Here is a 21,930-nt window from a genome sequence, read left to right as displayed (position 1 = left end):
GGAACACTACTTAGTAGGTCCTCATGGTGGCGCGGTTACTCACCTAAATCCGGGTGGCAGAGGACAAGTCTCAGTTGCCTCCACTTTAGAGACAGTCAATCCACTCATCTTATCACGTGGCTCGTTGTACATGACACTGCGGAGACTCCCAGCATTTGGAGGCTCATGCTACTCTCCGCGATCCACTCACAACTTACCACACGCCCCATTGAGAGCAAGAAGCACTAATCGCGACCACGAGGAGGTTACCCCATGTGACTCTACCCTCCCTAGCAACCGGGCCAATTTGATTGCTTAGGAGACCTGGCTGGAGTCACTCAGCTCACCCTGGATTCGAACTCGCTACTCCAGGGGTGGTAGTCAGCGTCAATACTCGCTGAGCTACCCAGGCCCCCGATTATGTTATTTTTACATGTATCGTGGTGATAGCATGGTATTCTTTGAAAGTACCTTGGAGTACCTTGTAAATACCATAGTATTTTTTTATATAAATCAGCGTATCGTGGTATTACCATGTGATATCATTGGTAATGAAACATGGTAATATCATTGTACTTTTTGCAGGGCAATTATTTGGCCTTGTCGATATATATCAGTTTATGATGACATTAAGTTACACCAATAAAAGTATTTGCATTTGTAAGTATTTGTTAGGGTCAGATCAGGTAGCAATACTGTTGTTGGTTACCATGTTAAATGTGAGCACAATTAGCAGGCATGTTGCTTCACGTTTTGAATGTCTGAAAGTGAGATATGATTCCACAAGAAGAAACACAAATGGTGGAGCACTGATAGTTTCGGATTCTGAATTTCTCAAGTTCACATTTGTATTGCGAAATGTAGAGGAGTACAGATGAGTCATTGTGTTGTGTGGGTATGTGTTCTCAGGTGTCACAGAGCAGATGAAGCCTCATGTGAGAAAGCAAGAATGAAGTCCACACGGAACTTCATGTTTTTTCTTTGTCCCATGCTGGTGCTTGGGTTCCTCTATTATTCCTCTGGAAGACTGCACCTACGGACCCGGGTCCAGAAATCTCGTGAGTATTTCCTGAGGAAGGTTTTATTGGTCAGATCTTTCTTTGTCAAAGCTCCGAAGACTTAATGGAGTTCTTTTTATGTATCAACTTCTTTAGGAAAAATAAAAATAGAGACAAATGAGACAATTGTTGACATACAATAAGAGTTTAATTTAGTCTTGATTTTGAGATTTCTTACTTTTGCTAATTTTGGTGTTTTGGCAAATCTGAGCAAATTTTGAGACATTGAGATTTATAAAGGAGAGAAACTGTAGATGAGACGTGAGGTTACTGAGGCCATTTTCTCAGGAGACAATTTGAAAAGCAGAAGATGTTAAAAAGGTCTCGTTGTTCTTTTCTATATAGAGCACCAGTTGCTATCATGCCATTGTGTTAAAGTGATTCATTTATAATATTATATATTTATAATAAATATTCCGGGTTAAAAGCAAGTTAAACTCAATCGACAGCATTTGTGGCATGATGTTGATTACCACAAATAATAATTTCGTTTTCTGTTTGTAATGATTTCCTGTTTCAGTGGCATACCCAATATAAAAGGCTTATAACTCTTTTTTCTGATTTGACATTATATATCTCAGGGTGTAAATAAGGTAGCTAAGAAAAACTGCTTTTGTTTTGTTCCCAATCATGTCAGCTGTAACTGAGAAATTTTGTGTTGGTTCAACAAAGCAATCAAAAGTTATAGCATTACAAAAATAATATATCCAACTGTACAAAAATGTCTCCAAGTGTTCAGAAGCCTCTCGAAACATAAGAACTAATTACACAAGCAAACACAGCAATGAGTAAAGGTTTCATTCTGTGCCATTTCAGTCATCATTGAGTCTGTGTCATGTATTTAGTGCCATCTCCTGGTGGCCATATGTAACAGTCTCCAATCAGATGTCTCTCTGCCCAAATATGGATGATTTTTGCACCAATCTGAACCCAATCCAATTGATTTAGCATTCCATGACACTACTTCCGATGACATCATCTGATCCAGGAATGCCTGATAGCCAGATGCTGTGTGCACATTGTACTTTGTGTCAATTATCTAATGATCTATGCACCCAATTATCTTGTGTGTGGACTCATTTGAAAGATAATCGCATCCTTTAAGTAATGGTATCCGATATGTTCCATTTTATTTTTTGTGAAGTTATAAGCAATTAAGCAACACCTGTTCACATGAAACATAAATGTCAAAGATATATACTTAGCTATTACTCGCTATATTTTTGTCCGTGAGTCAAAAAATAGGCTGGTTCTATTCTACTCTTTGAGAGATTTCCAACAACAAATGAAACATGGCTATTTGATCAGTTTGAAGTTTTTACTGATTTCAATAATAAGTACAGTGCAAATTGTTTTTAATAAATTATCAAAATGGTACACTTTGGATTTGTCTGCAAATTTCAAAGCACTTGTTCAGTTTTGGCCATAATGCCTACATGCATTGGAAAGTAGAGCAGCGGCAGGCCCATCCGAGCTAAATGTGTTAAACCCTACACAAATTGGGCTCATTCACTTCCATTGTAAGGGCCTCAGTTTAACCTCGATTTTGCTTTTTTTTTTTTAAAGAAATAGAGTCAAAATTATTTTTTGTGGTACAAATTCAACATTATGCCACAAATGCTGTCGATTGAGCTTAAATTATATTGAACCCAGAATATAACCTACAAAAACTTGGGGTTGACATGTTACATGAACTGTATAACTCAAATAAATGTTCAAGCAAATGTACCGTATTTAGGTCTCAAAGTGCAGGTAGATACAGCATAGATCTCTGACTTCCATGAGGTTTGCAAATGTATCTTAATGCTGTTCTATTTTGATTTAAAATACAAGAGCATCTAGTTAGTCATAGGACTGAATGATTAAATTATCCCTTTTGTGCATCCCATTTTGTTTCTTAAACAATAGCATTCTGCAGACAGTAACAGTGCAGTGTTAATTGTGGCAGACAAATAGCACTTTTATGAATAATTTAGCATTTTATAAGCATCCTAATTTGCATAGAAAGGCGTGTTTGTGCTGCAATCGCTTGATTTATGTATGCATGTATATAAATTTGTTTTTTGCACAGAAATACAACACTTTTCAATCCGATAAAGTCATTCAGAGTGAAGGTTTACAATGAGGAAAATGTTTGATGATGCAAATCAGACTCTTCGGTCTCTGGAAAGGCTTTTATGTTTGTTGTTCTTCTACATTTCTCAAGAAGAATGTCATGAACTTTCACAACACTTTTTACCTTATCTTGTTTTCCCCTATTACATAATATCTCAAACTGAGGCTGTTGATTTAGCCACACAACCCACCTAGTCATCATATTTGGCATCAGATGACTGTTGAGGTCATGCTTAAAAATGAGAATGACTCAAGAATAAATTCCTGTTTTACTGTGGCCAGAAGAGGGAGCTAAGACCCCATCACTGGCTGTGTTTGCTTCCTGAAATCATATAACAAAGTAACCGGCAAGCCAAACTAAAGGTCATCATCTGCTACAGAATAATGAACAAACTGATCATTGCTATGCTTAAAAAAATGCTTAAAAAGTATACAGTTGTACTTGGGATATTTATTTTGAAGAGCAGGTGAAAGCTAATCAGTTTTTTTACATTTTTAAATAATTTGTGTCTCATGATTTTCTAGCAGTTTTGGAGGTAAGCGAGACTCTGTTAGGTTAAATCTGTCATGTAGACGGCTTTATTCACACTGCAGATTGTAGGACTTGTACTGTAGTTACACAGCAGTGCAGCATTAACCTGATCATCTGTTACAATTTAAAATTTAGAAGGAAACTCTGGTTACGTTTGTTACTATCTCAAAACCAGTTAGAGTAATAAGAAACGAAGAGCAAACCTGAAAGCAGTAATTGATGATTGTTGGATGGGAACTAAAACAATAAGCCATGAGAGGCCATATGTTGATTTTACCATGGGTACACAACATGAAGAGTGCCTTTAACTGGGATCAAATCTGTTTAACAGTGGTACAATGACAAAAACTCACTGACTCTTAGGGCTGAGTAAAGATATACATTTTCAGATTAATCACAATCTTCATTTGAATGATCCCGATATTGATTTTTTAAAATCCCAAGATCGATCTTTTACTGTGTGCACAACCCTCTACAATGAGAGTAAATCACTCGTATATGCGACCAAATTTGGACTATGTGACATAAAATGTTTGTGATTATCCACTGGCAGCAAAATGTTAGGTTTCACTCGCAGTGAATGAGTAGTGTAGTGGTGAAGATGTTTAGCACAGAGATCTTTTCACTGCGTGTTGAGGGTAAAAGTTTGGTTTGACTCGTTCCGTGTAATGTGTGTCCAAAGGCGAGATCCACGCAATCCATTTGTCATTGAATATTGTCTTTTTTAATACCCTTTTTGTACTTTACAGTCAAAATAGAAACATTTAATTCAGTTACACAGTAGTATTTTAGCACTTGTTCTATGTATCTATGTAAATACTTGTAAATAGTACAAATTATGCATGTAAACAACAAACATGTAACAAAATATATATATATATGAAATTTCATGACATCATATTTATTTATGTATTTATTTTTTTATTTTTAATTTTTATTTTGTTTCTCCCCTTTTCACACCAATTTGTAATGTCCAATTCCCAATGTGCTCTAAGTCCTCATGGTGGTGTAGTGACTCACCTCAATCCGGGTGGGGGAGGACGAATCTCAGTTGCCTCCGCATCTGAGACCGTCAAGCCGCGCATCTTATCACGTGGCTTGTTGAGCGCATTAACGTGGAGACGTAGTGCACGTGGAGGCTTCACGCTATTCTCTGCGGCATCCACGCACAACTCACCACGCGCCCCACCGAGAGCGAGAACCACATTATAGTGACAACGAGGAGGTAATGTAACCTAAATTATGAAAAACTAATGATAAAATATATATTTTTTATTAATATTTTCATAATGTACAAAGTGTATAATTATCAGCATTAGCTGAGAGACAATTTCTAAAAGTAAGCAAAATGGACATTATAACTTAAATATGCCCAAAAGAATTGGAATTGAAACAAATCAGAATAAAGTCAAATAGAGAGCTTGTGAATTGAATTGGAAAATCTGCATCAATCTCCAGCCCTACTGCTTCTTATGGCTTTGTTTTATAAAATAGCAGCAACAGCAATGTAAAAAAAGACAACAATGTTCAATGAAATCGCTACATTTAATAATAATAATAATAATAATAATTTTAATAAACAATTCTTTTGCCCAAGTAAAATAGTTAATTAACCTAACTGGAGACCATTTTCGATTTTCAAGTGGCATAGCAGCTTTTTGCATTAATATAGAATGTGCAGTCACAGGTTTAACAACAGCTTTGTACTTGGCTTATCCAGTCAAAAAGGAGGCTAAATATTTTTTCACTTTATTACAAACAGTGTAAAAGCATTGTAAAAGTTGTATTTGTAATATCACACTTACAATTTTTCTCACAGTTTAAATTGGTCTTTATACATGAAAATAGATGGCAGTAGATCACAAGCCGATCATCATATTTGAGGATACTTGGTACTAAAAAGTTTGAAAATCCCTGTGTAACGTTACCTGAAAAAACATTAAAATGCCCTTTGATATTATGCGTCATAAATCATGACAATGTGGAAACGTGCCATACAGTTGTTTAGGTATTTCAGGTAATAAAGTAATAACAAGTAATTAGTGTCTGTTTACCCTGCCATTATAAATGAGATCTCTCTCTCTCTCTTTCATCAATGTTTTCCTGTACAGTGTAACTGGAAATAATCTCTGTAACTGAGTCTGATCAGTGTTTGTTAGTAATGAGAATTTTGTAGCATACTCCATTGTGCTTTTTGGCTCGTACAGCAGACAAAAGCTTCAGGACGGTTTCTCTTTACCAGGAGGAATCGTACTGATAAGAAAATGACAGCCTGGTCTCATGAAATTTACGTGACAATTGAAACGTTTTTGCAAAACTGAAATTACGTGCTTCATAACACTTTTGGCTGCACTTTTCAAGTGAAATGTCCAGCAGGGGGCGCCAAAACTGAGCGAAATTGTCGCATTTATGTGTTTTGTTCTTGTTTTCGTGTATTTTATTTAAAAATACAGGTCGTGTCATGTGAATTCCTGTTCCCTCATGTGATCTTGTCATGTGTTTCCCCTGTTCATGTGTCTTGTTTTCATTGGTTCATTGTTTGATTACTTTGTTATTAGTCTTGTCTTTTCATTGGTTAAAGTCCATTTAGTCTTGTTATCTTGTTTATAGTTTAGTCTTGTGATTGGTTGTCTTGTTTACCTGTTACCCATGTCCTTGTATTTAAGCCCTCATGTTTGCCATTGTCGTTTGTCAGGTATTGTTAATGTAACGTTGTTTCCATGTCAAGTCAAGTCGTTCATGTTTATGTTTTGTTTTGTTCATGTTTATAGTTAGGTTTTCTGGTTATCACGATTGGAAATAAACTGCACTTGGGTTTCTCACTTCATCATCGTCTTCGTCTGCCTGTCATTGCCTGCTGAGCTTCGTTACAGAAATTAGGTTGTAATCAGACAAGGTTTTTAAGGTGAATTGTAGATAGAGGTTTTAATTAAATGTACCTCCCTAACCTAAAGCTTTACCCTAAACTTAACCAACTGTGTCCGAAAAGAGAAATGAAACTTAAAAAAAAGACATCCTTTCCGTTAACCAACTCTTAACCTTAACTGGTTTTAAAATGCAGAAGTGAAATGGAAAGCACATTTTCTGAAGCAGCCACATCAATTCGTGTCGCTTCTATGTATCTGTCATGTCACATGTCAGCATGAGTTCTTGTCTGGTTTTGAACCACGGTCCTTCGAGTCCAAAGTCCAACTCTCTATGAGGTGTGCTACCGTGCTAACAAATCATGTTGGAATTAGTGTATATACTGTATGTAGATGGGTCTGTAATACAAGCATTGAAATGTATAATTTTTCAATTGTAAATTGAATCTCGATATCATAACATAGCAGGGTTTGTGTAATAGAGAGAAAAAGTGTTTATAAAGTCATAATCAGCCATTGAAGTCATGATTTGAGTGAAAGTGAATAAAACACACATTTGTTGTAGCACCTCTAGTGTTCATTTCACCTGGAAACTGCAGGGAATTGTACCTGGAGACATGTATAACAAGTTTTGCCAAAATGTATATAAGAGTCACATTTTCACTATGAGACCAGGTTGCAAAATGAAGCACAAATGCTACCACATTGCTTACTGTTCAGCTCATTACTGTTCAGCTCTTACGTGTACTAGCATGTGGCTGAATGTTTTTTTTTTTTTTCTTTTCTTTTCACGTTCTTCATCCAGATATGGTGTGTTTTTCTGTGAATTTTCTCGGCTTCCCTCCAAACCCCTCCTGGCAGATCTCCTCGCCAAATCAGAGGCTCGCTTCACTGTAAATCAGATTTTAATTTAGCCCGGCAGTTTTCTGCTGGATTTTTGGCACGGGATTTTATAGCTAGTTATAGACTGATATATTGACTGGGCTGATTAATCTGCGAATATTTGGCTGTTTTGATATTATCGGCATCGGCCAGTAACTGATCCCTATTGGTCGATTAACAGAAGTGAGTTATTTAGGTGATTCTCCCAAAACTTGTCCAAAAAATGTCCTGGTCCAATTTACTTCAAACTTTAGAAACATATAAGTTATATTTTGCATATAGAAAATGAAACCTATTTTTAGGACCATTAAGATTTTTTACACTGTCACAGTATTTTCATGACAATTATGCACATTTTACCCCCCTTTTATTCATTACCACAGTGCAGAAATAGATGTTTCATTATAATATTCTCTTTTCAGCAACGTGAATTATTATTATTTATTTTTTCAGTAAGTAGTAATCGCTTGGTACTGGCTTTCATTTTCGATTTATTTTATTTAAAAAAAGAAAATTGTACAACAGCATCTTCTTTACTGTAATACAGTTAAAACATGACAGTGTTACGATAATGTAAATCATCACTGAAAACAGTGGGAATAATAAAAGTAAAACATCGGGATGTGTTAGCTTCATTTTCTTTATAATTTCATTTTTGTTTATATTTATTTGGGGTAAAATATGACCAGGACATTTTCTTGACAGGTTTTGTGAGAATATTTTTATTAGTGAATTTTTTAATAAATATGTAAAATATGTGTCATAATAAGTGTTGGGAATTTTGTGTAGATCTTATTTGCTATCTTTAAATTGTATTATAATTAAGATTTAACCATGGTGTCACTTGAACGAATAAAGTTCCTCAAAATAAAAATGCAGTCTTTAAAGAAGACACCTACTCATCCCATGTTATTTCAATTTTAGAGTGTATTTCATTCAGTCAGGTGTTTTTAAACTTACTGTAATTCTTGTTGCAGAAGCTAAATTGTAAGGTTTAATAGCTGGGGAATAAAATGTGACTTTACATATCTATGAATTGCAATGTTTTGCACTGTAACAATTCCCAGGTCTATTTCAGGTAGTACAAAACCCAGGTTGTGGGTAACTTCTGTTTATTGTTATTGCACTAGGACAGTTTTTATTAATTGACCTGATGAATGCAATAAGTTATTGGATTCAGCGTTTTTAACTGTGTGTATTGCCACTGCACATGCCATTGCTGTTTTACACTGTTGTTTTGTTGCACTATGAGTACCAGAATGTGTTGTGTTGTGTTTGTTTGAAGTGCTAACCACTTCACAGCTCTGTTCTGCTCCTCAGTCTAGTGTGGGTGCTGATATTGACTACTGTAACATTTGCAGAGACACTCAAAGCATCTGATTGTATTCAGTCAGAGGTGATGACATGCCTGCTGTATAAACAACTCACACTCTTGTGTTTCAGAGGCTGATTTGGAAAGTGTACTCACCACGAGACATGTCGTAGCTCCAGGTAGAGGTTCACCCTATACCGTAATTTACATTAATGTTGGGACATTACAATTTTAACTATTACAATTGCATTATAGGGGAGACCAGGGCTAGTTGTCACACATGGAAGTTGTCACAAGGGTCCAATTACACAAATGCTTGTTTTCTCTAGCAGTGGTTTTGTATCTTAAATTAGGACATTTTTTGTGAATTCTACCCTTCAGGCAAAAAAAAAAAAAAAATCCCAGTTTGCATTTTTGTTAAAAGATTTTAACCGAAAGATTGAAATGTATTCTCAGGATTAAGGTATTTTTCATTTTTGGGGGGCAGGTTGTCATGTGTTTTAAATGTCATTTATAAAACATTGGTGGTATATTTTGTATGTTACTTTCTGCATTTTTGCTCCTTCATGAATTGTTTTATAATTGTAATTGTTTAAATTTAGTTGAAAAGCCTGCTGTTTAATGGTAGTGCGACAACATCAACAATTAACTTTATCTTTTTTCCTGTGCAATAATGTTGGCAATGGCTTTGTAGACTTAAAGGTAAGTGCCCTAGAAATTTACTTTAATAAATAAAAATATATTCACTGGAGTAAAAAGTGTGACAAGTAGACATGGTTTCCCATATATGCTTTATATATATATATATATATATATATATATATATATATATATATATATATATTAAAAAAAGAATATATATATATATATATATATATATCTTTAATTCAGTTGCAGAAATTAAATTAAACTTGACCAGGCCTTCATCATTGTATTTGTTACATTTCAAATGCCTTTTACATATATTTTATTGTTTTAGCCTTGTCCCAAGACTTTCAATATTAAACTGTGAAAATCCGTTATAAAAATCTGTGGCCTGAAAATAGTTTCAACTTCTTCAGGTTGTAAAAACAAATGAGAAATTCTGTTATATATGTACTGCACATAAATGTTTTAAATACAAAGCTATCACACTGTTTCGAAGATATAACCATAACATTTAAACATCACATGTGTTAGTGATTAGAACCTTGTCTGTGCAAATTTATATTACATTTTTCATAATTATTCATCAAATTTATTTTCTGTGGAAATCGAGAGCATGCCATAGATGTGTTCAGGAGAGCAATAATACAGTAATTTGCATTTAGTATGGAATATTTCTTCAGTGGTGCTATAATAAGCAGGTGACAGAAGCACTGTGATCTTTGTAAGACTTCCTGTGCAGATAACCTAACACCTGCTGCAGCTTCTGCCGAATGTTACTAATGCCGAATGTTCATATGAGCATCATGTGCATAACACACCCTGAGCAACCCCTCTTCAAAATCTAAAAATGTTTAAAGATCATTGCTTTTTACTTCTTTTTTTTTCAGGAAAGTATCGCTTCTCTGTAAAATGATTTTTTTTTTTTTTTGTACCGTCCATGTCTGCTGATGAGATCAGAGGTTATAAAACAATGTCATTCTCTTCAGTGATCTGTGCAGTCTAATGTTGCTTGTCCATGGTCTAGCATCTTATATCTCAAAGCTTTTTTTTTTACATTTTTTTTTTTTTACTTGATGTTAACCAGCCCTTATTGATCACAATCTGATTTTATTTACTGCCATCTTACACCTGACTCCTTTACTCTGAAAAGGCTTGTGAAGTCACTGAATGTCCTCTGTCCTGATTTCAAATGTTGTTTGACTCACGGCTTCATAAAATACGAGTTTGGGAAGTGCTTTGCTTAACTCCACAGGTGAATGTTTCATTTAATGTTTGCATGACAGTTGCTGTCATATTCTTACTGTCCATGTTTGGCTGTAAACAATTATAGCTTCTCACATTTTTTTCTGTGTCATAACCCTGTTCTATTAACAATATTTATTAGATAACATTTCTGCCAACTAATTTCATCCCTTCCAGAGGTTGCATTAACAACCTGTTTGTTAAATCCAGAACACAAGACTTCTGTGTCTAGTCTTTTTCTAATGTTGAATGCAAAAGAAAAAGCCAAGAACCTGCAACACAGTGCTGGTTAAGACTAAAAGTGCACTTACCACAGAAGTTCTTGTGATTTAAATGAGTGTTTAAATGCACACCAATACACTGATAACTACCAAAAATCAGCTTATTCAAATAATTGTCAGATTGTACACAAGATCTTGCCTGTAAACGCACTCAATGTTGCTTTAAAAAGACCAGAGGTTACAATATTTTACTGACGGATAAAAATAAAGCATACGGAAAATGTACAACCCAATCCGTCAAAGTGATGGATCATTTGTATCCGTATTATTTGTAGCGCAACCGCTGATCCCTTCCTGTTGGCACAGTGAGAATAACATGCTGTATCTCTCTCCTCTAATTTCTGTTAAAGGTTTGTAAACTCTGTTGATTTCTTGTATTTCTTCTCTGTTCAGAATACGACAAGCAGGGATTCCTCATTAAGCTTGATGGAAAACTGTAAGTAACACATTGTTGAGTGTGTAGTTTGCCATGGGTGTAAGGTTCTGTTCTAAAACCTAGTGAACTGCCTACATAGGAAGCATTTTAAAGTATCATAGACACACTGCCAACATGACGACTGTTTCAAAAGATAGAATTGGTCAGAAACATATTTATAAATGCAAAAGTTTGGCCTGCACATTGCCAACACCTGGTCTGGTTGAACATACATAATGTGCAGTCTTTACTGAGGTGGTAACAAACCTCAGTACTCAAGGGGGCGATAGAGTTACCTTCAAAAGTTTGTGCCATTAAACTGTGTTTGTTTTTATTCAGGTAAGGTGTCAGAAATATATTAACTTTACCTTACATGCTCAGCAAAACTATCTTTAAGAGTTGTTCCGCCATTGCAGCAGTTGATACTTACTGTAGAAGCAGATGGTTCACACGTATTTCCTCTATAGCGCCCGTGTGGCAAATTTAAGAATGCAACACATACTTGCGTTGTGTTTTAATTACGGTCTGACATATTTTGTCAGCTTGGCAGAGAAACATACATAGAACTGAAGTCAGAAGTGTACATACACTTGGGTTGAAGTCATTAAAACTCATTTTTTTAACCACTCCACAGATGTCATATTAGCAAACTATAGTTTTGGCAAGTCGTATAGGACATCTACTTTGTGCATGACATGAGTAATTTTTCCAACAATTGTTTACAGACAGATTGTTTAACTTTTATTTGACTATATTACAATTCCAGTGGGTCAGAAGTTTACATACACTAAGTTGACATCATTTTCTGCTTAAAGGCACAGTTAAGTCTTTAGGCAATTAGCCATTTAGCTTCTGATAGGCTAATTGGAGTCAATTGGAGGTGTACCTGTGGATGTATTTTAAGGCCTACCTTCAAATTCAGTGCCTCTTTGCTTGACATCATTGAAAAATCAAAAGAAATCAGACAAGATCTCAGAAAAAAAAAACTGTGGACCTCCACAAGTCTAGTTCATCCTTGGAAGCAATTTCCAAACACCTGAAGGTACCACATTCATCTGTACAAACAATAGTACGCAAGTATAAACACCATGGGACCACGCAGCCATCATACCGCTCAGGAAGGAGACACATTCTGTCTCCTAGAGATTAATGTAGTTTGGTGCGAAAAGTGCAAATCAATCCCAAAACAACAGCACAGGACCTTGTGATGATGCTGGAGGAAACGGGTAGACAAGTGTCTATATCCACAGTAAAACGAGTCCTATATCGGCATAACCTGAAAGGCTGCTCAGCAAGGAAGAAGCCACTGCTCCAAAACCTCCATAAAAAAGACAGACTACAGTTTGCAAGTGCACATGGGGACAAAGATCTTACTCTTTGGAGAAATGTCCTCTGGTCTGATGAAACAAAAATTTAACTGTTTGGCAATAATGACCATCATTATGTTTGGAGGATAAAGGGTGAGGCTTGCAAGCCAAAGAACACCATCCCAACCGTGAAGCATGGGGGTGGCAGCATCATGTTGTGGGGGTGCTTTGCTGCAGGAGGGAATGGTGCACTTCACAAAATAGATGACATCATGAATTATGTGGATATATTGAAGCAACATCTCAAGACATCAGCCAGGAAGTTAAAGCTCGGTCGCAAATGGGTCTTCCAAATGGACAGTGACCTCAAGCATACCTCCAGTGTTGTGGTAAAATGGCTTAAGGACAACAAAGTCAAGGTATTGGAGTGGCCATCACAAAGCCCTGACCTCAATCCGATAGAAAATTTGTGAGCAGAACTGAAAAAGTGTGTGCGAGCAAGGAGACCTACAAACCTGACTCAGTTACACCAGTTCTGTCTGGAGGAATGGGCCAAAATTCCAGCAGCTTATTGTGAGAAGCTTGTGGAAGGTTACCCAAAATGTTTGACCCAAGTTAAACAATTTAAAGGCAATGCTACCAAATACTAACAAAGTGTATGTAAACTTCTGACCCACTGGGAATGTGATGAAAGATATAAAAGCTGAAATAAATCATTCTCTCTACTATTATTCTGACATTTCACATTCTTAAAATAAAGTAGTGATCCTAACTGACCTAAGACAGGGAATGTTTTCTAGTATTAAATGTCAGGAGTTGTGAAAAACTGATTTTAAATGTATTTGGCTAAGGTGTATGTAAACTTCTGACTTCAACTGTATCTTTGCAGAGTAGGTAATCCCATAACATTGCGACAAGCTTAGCGAAAAACATCTGTCAAAGATGGCAGATGATACAAGACATTTGTTGATTATATAAATACTTAATTAAATACTGAAAAGTAGTGTAGCGTAAAAGTGTAATAGAAATAAAAGTCTGAAATTGTTTCATCTAATTAAAAATTTCACCTGTGTATTTGTGATTATTATTTTTTTTATGCTTATCAAGAGTTTTGTGTCTTTAACCTAGCAACATGCTAACATCAAATATATGCACCGCAGAGAATGTAATCCCATAACGTATTGCAAAAAGCTTAGCGAAAAACATCTGTCAAAGATGGCAGACGATGCAATCATATGTTGATTAAATGTATACTTCATTCAATACTGAAAAGTATCATCGCGTAAAAGTATAATAGCAATAAAAGGCTGAAATGGTTCAATCTAATTAAAAATGTACTATTTCATCTGTGGATTTGTGGTTTATTTTTATGATTATTTGGAGTTTTGCGTTGTTAGCTTAGCAGCATGCTAATGTCAAATATATGCTTCGTAGAGAACCTAATCTCATAACATATTGCGACAAGCTTAACAAAAAACATCTGTCAAAGATGGCAAACGATGCAAGACGTGTGTTGGTTATATACATAACTTTATTCATTCAATACTGAAAAGTATCGTAGCGTAAAGTGTAATAGAAATACAAGGCTGAAACAGTTCATTCAAATTAAAAATGTACTATTTCACCCATGGATTTGTAATTTTTTTTAATGCTTATTAAGAGTTTTGCATCGTTAGCCTAGCAACATGCTAACGTCAAACTCTCATGGAAACAAACGTGAGTCTAGTCTCCAGTGCACTATTTGTATGATGCACAGAGTTGTTGCCTATGTAGAGCCTTCTGAATCTATCACTGATGATCCATTTTGGTTAGAATGCTGTTTTAAAAGGCAGCTGCCTATGTAGGAACTAGACAGCAAGACAGCTCACTAGGTTTTGGAACAGAGCATAAATGTGTGCGTGTATGTGTGGGTTCACTTTGGCCCATGCTGTCCACCAATTTGTCTCTCTTAATAACTTGGCTTGTTGTTTATTTGAGCTTTACTTTGCAAGGATAATTAATGGAGCCCTAAAGCCTCTCTAATTAATGATGTCTTGGCACTCAACGGCTCTCACCCAGCCTTGTCCGATTTCACCGTCCTGATTGTATCTAAATGGGAGGTCCGTTTACTAGAAGAAAAACATGACACGACCTCTCCTATTACCATTAACGCCCACCTGTATAAATAGTACTGTCAACAGGTCATCTTTTTCATGTCCAGCACTTGCAGTATTGATGTAAACGTACTAGAAAGTTTCCATTTGCTGGCCTGTGAATTAGTGGGTTTATACTGGCGCTTTTATAAAATAAACTACACCCCAGATGACTTGTCATCTTATAGACCACCTTTATCGTTGCAGATACTCTGGACAACTTGAGCACACCACAGCTAATTTCTCCTCTCGTAGATTCCTCTCTATCTAGATGGTGTGCAACAGAATGCGCGGGTCTCGAAACACGTTTATCAAAGTTAAACTAGTTTAACTTGTCCACTTTTAACTTTAAAAATTCAACGATCATGGTGCGAGAAGTTTGAAGAAAAAACTAGCAAGATTCAACGCAATGGCTAAATACTAGAGCTGTCAGAACTAACACGTTAACGCATGCGATTAATTTAAAAGTTTAACGCATTCATTTCTCTTAACCGCGATTAATGCATTTACTGTTAATACAGCATAAACACTGGTGTGAAGGGCGGAACCTTTGTGATGTGTCTGCACAGAGTCATTACACTGATGCACACTTCACAAACAGACACAGCGCCAGAGCCCTTCTACCAAAGGGAGCCTACAAGCTTAGCATAAAATTGCATGAAGCGGCAGTCCCATTGACATTCTATTGGCGGTACTGTCGTAATACTCTCCTATGATAGAGCCGCGTAGGTTGTTATCTTAGTAAATAAAAGAATCTCTGACAGCGCTTCCCTGTCAGTGATAAAATGATGGAGAAAGAAACTCTTAGCGCTGTGTGATGTACAAAACAAGCCCAGATGAGACGTGTAAGGTGAATTTTAATTACCACAGAAGCAAGTCAAGTCTTAACTATCACCAAAATGACGAATGAGATATTTTTGTCTGGAAGCACTTTTCATGGTGAGTTCAAAGTGGCGCTTGGTGCTGGTGCTGACGCTCTAACGCAGCTTCATGATTGCTGTAACAAAGCGGATAGCCACAGTCTACCAGCAGATTAATTTTGTGGAGGATGACAGTTTAAGAGATTTAACGCCCATTGCAATGAAAATGCAACCTATGGGGAAACTTGTTCTATCAATTAGTCAAACTCCCACTTAGACTCGAATTGGTGATATTTTAGTGCATTTCTTGTGGAAGGCTTTGTTTGGAAAATGTTAATAAAGTATTATATTGTTACATATTGTTTTGTTTTCTTTCCTAAGATAGAAATAAATGCATTTTGTCAAGAAAATAAGTATATATAATGTCAAATTTCAGCACTTTCAAAATCTGCAATTTAATCGCGATTAACTACAAAAATTATGTGATTAATCACGATTAAAAAATGTCATCGCCTGACAGCACTACTACATAAATCTTTCGTTTTCATTGGTTCACAGGCCCCTTGAGCTCCAGTATAAATATGGAAATCTCAGTAAAGGCGAGTGTAAACCAGGCTACGCAGAAGCCAAGATGACATCAATCTATCCAAAGTAAGCTAACCTTGCCCTACATTGTGAAATAGAGGAAGTTCACAATACCAAATACAAATACAGACAAACACTTTGTTCTTCAGTCAAAAAGTGACTCAGATTATACACAACTGTACAGGTCATCAATGGCTTATTGTTTGGCCTGATCTCTTGATGAATCAAAACATAAATTATTGATGCCTTTGTTAACACACTGAGTCATATAGAGAATCATTCATTCTGCTAAATAGCTGTAGACCAGGAATGTGTATACAATTTTGATTTCATGTTGACTGGAAATTCCAAGATTTTTCTTCTATTTCTGGTTCTAGTTGGGCACGTCTGGTCTGTTACCAGCACAAGCTGTTGAAGCTAGTTATTGTAGCAGATACACAATCTTAACCAGTGTAGCCATGTTGGTCACCAGTTCAAACCAGCATAAAAGAGCCCAAGATATACCAGTAACTAGCAATACGATGGTTTTAACTAGCTATGCACCGATGTATTGTCCGATAAAAGCAGTTATCTGCACTATCCAATATCGGCAGATTGTTTAAAAACAGCCAATAATCAGGGCCGATTATTTCCTGTCAATTAAAAGTGGGTGGGATAATGTGTCAGACAGTTGGCCTACAGCTCGTGCTGTATGTAAACAAAATATCCCTTTTGTGACAGCAGAGTTGCAATTTGTTAGCTTCGCACTGCTAGAATTTTACGAGGTGGAACTAACATTAAAACTTTTAAAATAACTAATTTGATTACTTGCCTTAAAGGGATAGTTCACCCACAAATGAAAATTCTTTCATCATTTACTCACCCCTCATACCATCCCAGATGTGTATGACTTTCTTTCTTCTGCTGAACACAAATTAAGGTTTTAAGATAAATATCTCAGCTCTGTAGGTCCATACAATGCAAGTTAATGGCGACCAGAACTTTGAAGCTCCAAAAAGCACATTAAGTCAGCATAAAAGTAATGCATACGACTCCAGTGGTTTAATCCATGTCTTCAGAAGAGATATGATATGTATGGGTGAGAAACAGATCAATGTTTAAGACCTTTTTTTTACTGTAAATGTCCACTTTCACTTGAATTTGCATTCTTTGTGCATATCGCCACCTACTGGGTAGAGAGGAGAATTTACAGTAAAAAAGGACGTAAATATTGATCTGATTCTCACACACACTTATCATATCTCCTCAGAAGATAAAGATTTAACCACTGGAGTCATATTAATTAATTTATGCTGCCTTTATCTGCTTTTTGTAGCTTTAAAGTTTTTATAACCCCTGTTGACTTGAATTGTATGGACCTACAGAGCTGAGATATTCTTCAAAAAATCTTTATTTGTGTTCAGCAGAAGAAAGAAAGTCACACACATCTGGGATGGCATAAGAGTAAACGATGAGAGAATTTTCATTTTTGGGTGAACTACTTTAAAATATGTGTGTAAAAGTGAATAATTCGCTTTTTGTTGAGTGACCACTGAGACCATTTACTTTGACACATAGATTTGACACATGCATTGACAAGACATGTAGAGACATAGAGAATTAAGTTATTTAAATTTCTTTTGGAGTTTTGTCATTAATTATCAGTGATTTGAAACAAGGTAGCATTAAAAAGCAGAACCACAAAACGATCTGTATTTGCTGATTTAATAGTCGATATCAGTATTGGCACACAAATTTTGTATCTGTGCATCCCTAGTTTCAACTGGTCATTAGCTGGTCACAAGCTGAACCAGCTTATGCTTGTATGTTTTTGAGTAGGCAATACAGAATGAATAACACACAGTGGCCTGATTTTTTGGATATGCCCTTCTTTTCAGTTCAGTTTTCTTGAGTTGTGTTTTGTAGTTTGCCTTTAACCTATTACACAGTGAGGATGTTTCTTCATTCATTGCTCCCAGGAGGATCTCAGAGTGGCATAAAAACGAACAAATTCATTTTCTCTTTTAAATAATTAAATATTGGATTCCATACTGAATGCACTTTGTCTAGTGTGTGTTTATTTAAGGCATATTTAAAAGATGCCCGTGTCCAGTGATCTCTGTTCGGTACGATGTCGGATCTTTTTTGGGTCTGTTGTGTTCCTTTGAGCTCCCAGTGCGTGAGAAAGCCCATGTACTCATTCAGCAGACTGACACGCAATGGTTTAAGCCGCTAGATTTCAGCCAAAGCCTCACAGATTGATATAAAATGATCAGAATCACACTTGTTCAGTTTGTCATGGTGGGCTGCATCAATACAGTTGAATGAGCTCCCATAAGAGAGATTCTGTTAAAAACTTCTATTTAAAGATGCACTCAGTAATTTTTTCCTCATTAAAAAAGTTTAACTTCTAAATACATGAATGGTAATTTTGCAATATATGTATGAAATCATGAGCACTCACATTAAAATGAAGACTCCAGTCATATCAGTAACCTTATAAAAGCTGTTTTATTCTACATGGAGAGGGTCCGCACATGGGGGCTGCCATGTTAGAATCACATGACCAGCCGAATACTTCTTGCTTAATCTCAGTAACCGTCCTGTTATTTGACACTTTCACTCATTGATTAAAGTAATCATGACTGACTGTGAATACTACATTTCTGCAATGGCATCTGAAACTGAAAACTAGTGATTTTAAATGATGCTACATCCAAGCCACTAGGTGTCAGTGTGTGTCCAAGATGACACAAAGATGTGTGGTTAAACCAGAAAGGAAATATTCCACAAGTCTTCAGCTGGTTTTACAGATATTCTATGATTAGTGCACGAATCCAGCCTGATGTCATCTTTTACGCTTTCACTTTATTTTATAACAAGAGAGTAACAAGTGCATCTCATAAAAACATGTCCAGCTCATGTATTTCAACTCAATAATTATTCCTTTTAGACTTAGAACAAGTCTATTTTTTAGGACCATTAGGTTTTTTGCATTTTCATGACAAGCATTTCACTTTTGACCGGGTTCTTGTTGTCATGGGAAACCTTGAAATATCAGGAAATTTTAAAATTGTAATTTCAAGGCCAATAAAAACAATGGAAATTAACAAAATTCTTGAAAAGTCACGGAAGTTTTTCTAGTTATGCTTGGCTCTAAAATATCTCAGTAGCTAGTTTTTTATTTTATTTTTAAGTGCAAACTTTATGTAATATGATTTTGTTTAAAAACCTTATCCAGTAATCATGAACGAAAGAAAAAGTCATGGAAAATTGTTATAAATTAATTGGTTAAAAGGTCGGGATTTAAAAAAATATATATATATAATTATTCTCAAATGTATCAACATTATGCCACAAATGCTGTCAATTGAGCTTTACTTGTATTGAACATGGAATATTCCTTTAATTTAATCAAATATGTGTATAAAAATACTTTAATAATTTTTTTTTTTTATTATTATTTAAATAAAAAGAGCTTTTATTAGTTTTAGTCCAACTGAGTATTCAAATACAGTTTTTCATACACTATGCAGCTGAGCATGTAAAAGCGTTTAGTGCAAGCGAATAAACAGAATTAAATGATGTGCGGTCACCTTCGAAGGCAACTCATCAAGTCAGATTTTAGAGCTTTTTTTTTTATAAATTTTTTTTTAAGGATAATGGCTAAAATTCCACCTTTAACGTCTGTATGATTTCTTTAGAAATTACCCAGCATTCATGTGAAAGTTTGCTCTATTGAATAAAGATGAGTTGTGAAATATGGGGCAACCCAGATCACATGACTGTTGTTCTGACTTTGGGTTCTTGATACTGAACCACAGTATTCAAGTCTAAATGGAATCAGATGGGAACACTAAATAGACCATGACATCTTCAATGTTTGTTTAGACACTAAACCTACAACATCTAGTTAGGCTTGTAATTAGCATCTGACACGCATTGTTGAACGTGCCCTGGGAGCTGCTTACAGAGAATGGCATGAAGCATTTCAATACATGGAGAACTGCAGTGTCACTTACCAGCTAGATTTAAGTTGGCAAATGTAATGAGCAAACAATGTTCTATACAATGGCATTGTTCACAAACATCTGTGAAACTAATATTTCATATTAAATATCCTTACATCTCCCTCTCTCTAAAATATCCCAGATTACCCTAATTCACTCAATCTGAATCACATGTATTGTGCCTAAATGTGAACAAACAACATAAGTAACATTTTAGTGTCATAATTTTAACAGATGTTCAAATAATTGATGAAAAATTAATGGAGTAATCTTGTGGAACTCCTTCATGGGTAATAATCTGTGAGAAACACAGATATACATAGATATTTTGTCCCATTCTTAAAAAATAAAATAAAATAAAGAAACTAGGATTTCCTGATACAGTATGGAACTCATTGACCAAAGATCAGAACATTATGCACCACTTTTGACTCGTCTCTTCGCAAAACAGATTTCCAGTAATGATGTTGAAATTCCAGGAAGTTGGCTATTTAGTGAACTTGAGACTGGCAGCAATGTTTCTGTGTCTTATTCTGTGGTAACCTCCCATGAACAACAACAAACCACACACTTTTAGTCGACTCCATGGACCAAAAAAATGCCCACAGGTCTATTGTTGGCATATTCAGGACTTTTTTTGTATGGCAGGTCAGATCATACGTACACAGAAACAGTCCAAAATTTGGGCACACCCGCTCATTCATTGCTATTTGTTATATTTTAGAATGTGAAAGTTTTGTTTTCGCTATGAAATAACACAAATGGAAGTATAGGAATTATGTAGAAACCAGAAAAAAAATCAACAAATCAAAACTGTCTATATTTTAGCTTTCTCAAAGTCTTTGTCTAGTTTCCAGCTCTGCACACTCTGGACATTTTCTCAGCCAATTTCATTAATTGCATCCTGGGATGCTTTTTAAACAGTATTGAAGGAGTTCCCATATGTGCTGGACACTTGTTGACTGCTTTTCCTGTAGTATCTGCTCCAATTAAACTATATAAATAAAATGGACACATTACACACTAAAATTTAGGCCACGTCCACACAATACGTTTTTGTTTTAATTTCCCTACGTTTTGGCCTTCCGTCCACACTGAGATGGCGTTTTTGTCCAGCAAAAACAGAGCTTTTAGAAAACACTGTCCCAAATGAATACATTCGTGTTGTGGTGTGGACTGGGAAAACAAAGATATTCTAAAACGATGAAGTATTTGATGTCAAGTGACGCAGTCATGTGATCCATTCAACCCAAAACAATCAAGATGGTGGCCCATGTTGTAGAGGTGTTGTTGTGCCTGATATTCACTTTGATAGCATTGTTAAAGGTAAATGTTACTTTGTACAACCATTCCCATTGCATTCCTTCAAAGGTGACGGAAAGTTTACTCATAATTGCGGTCCGGCGATGGAACGCGACAACAATTCCGTTTCAGACCGAACATGGAACGGCATTTGTTGTTTTGTTTGTTTTTTTGCATGCGCGGATTTAAGCGTTTTCAAATGTTTCAGTGTGGATGAGCAACTTTTGGAAAACATTTGTAAACGGCAGTGTGGATGGAAAGCGTTTCGAAAACAAAAGTGGCGTTTTCAAATTAATGTGTACGTAGTAGGTTTGTTCCGATACCAAAATTTTGGCTTCGGTACAATACCAGCCCTGGTACCTCGGTATCGATACTAACTCGATACTTTGGCAACAAATAATAAATAAAAAAAATAAAATAAAAAATA

The 21,930-nt window shown here is 35.8% G+C and overlaps 1 protein-coding gene across 5 annotated transcripts in view; it reads left to right on the top strand.

Annotated features, from left to right (window-relative positions):
* Positions 1 to 21,930, top strand: part of LOC127445909 (CMP-N-acetylneuraminate-beta-1,4-galactoside alpha-2,3-sialyltransferase-like) — a 78,717-nt gene that overhangs the window by 8,847 nt on the left and 47,940 nt on the right. For 3 of the 5 annotated variants that reach the window (XR_007898065.1, XR_007898066.1, XM_051706386.1), the window contains exons 2-4: positions 8,874 to 8,921; positions 11,307 to 11,349; positions 16,186 to 16,278. Coding sequence is in view for 3 of the 5 variants with exons in the window: in XM_051706386.1 (XP_051562346.1) it covers positions 8,874 to 8,921; positions 11,307 to 11,349; positions 16,186 to 16,278 (184 nt within the window). In the remaining 2 variants the exon portion in view is untranslated. Of the gene's footprint in view, positions 1 to 888; positions 1,038 to 8,873; positions 8,922 to 11,306; positions 11,350 to 16,185; positions 16,279 to 21,930 lie in introns of all 5 variants that reach the window. The other 2 variants (XM_051706387.1, XM_051706388.1) reach the window with 2 other exon arrangements.

This window comes from Myxocyprinus asiaticus, chromosome 9 (genome assembly GCF_019703515.2).
Source record: "Myxocyprinus asiaticus isolate MX2 ecotype Aquarium Trade chromosome 9, UBuf_Myxa_2, whole genome shotgun sequence".
NCBI classification, from domain to species: Eukaryota; Metazoa; Chordata; class Actinopteri; order Cypriniformes; family Catostomidae; genus Myxocyprinus; species Myxocyprinus asiaticus.
Note: the sequence above shows the minus strand (reverse complement) of the source record. Positions and strands in the feature narration are given on the sequence as shown.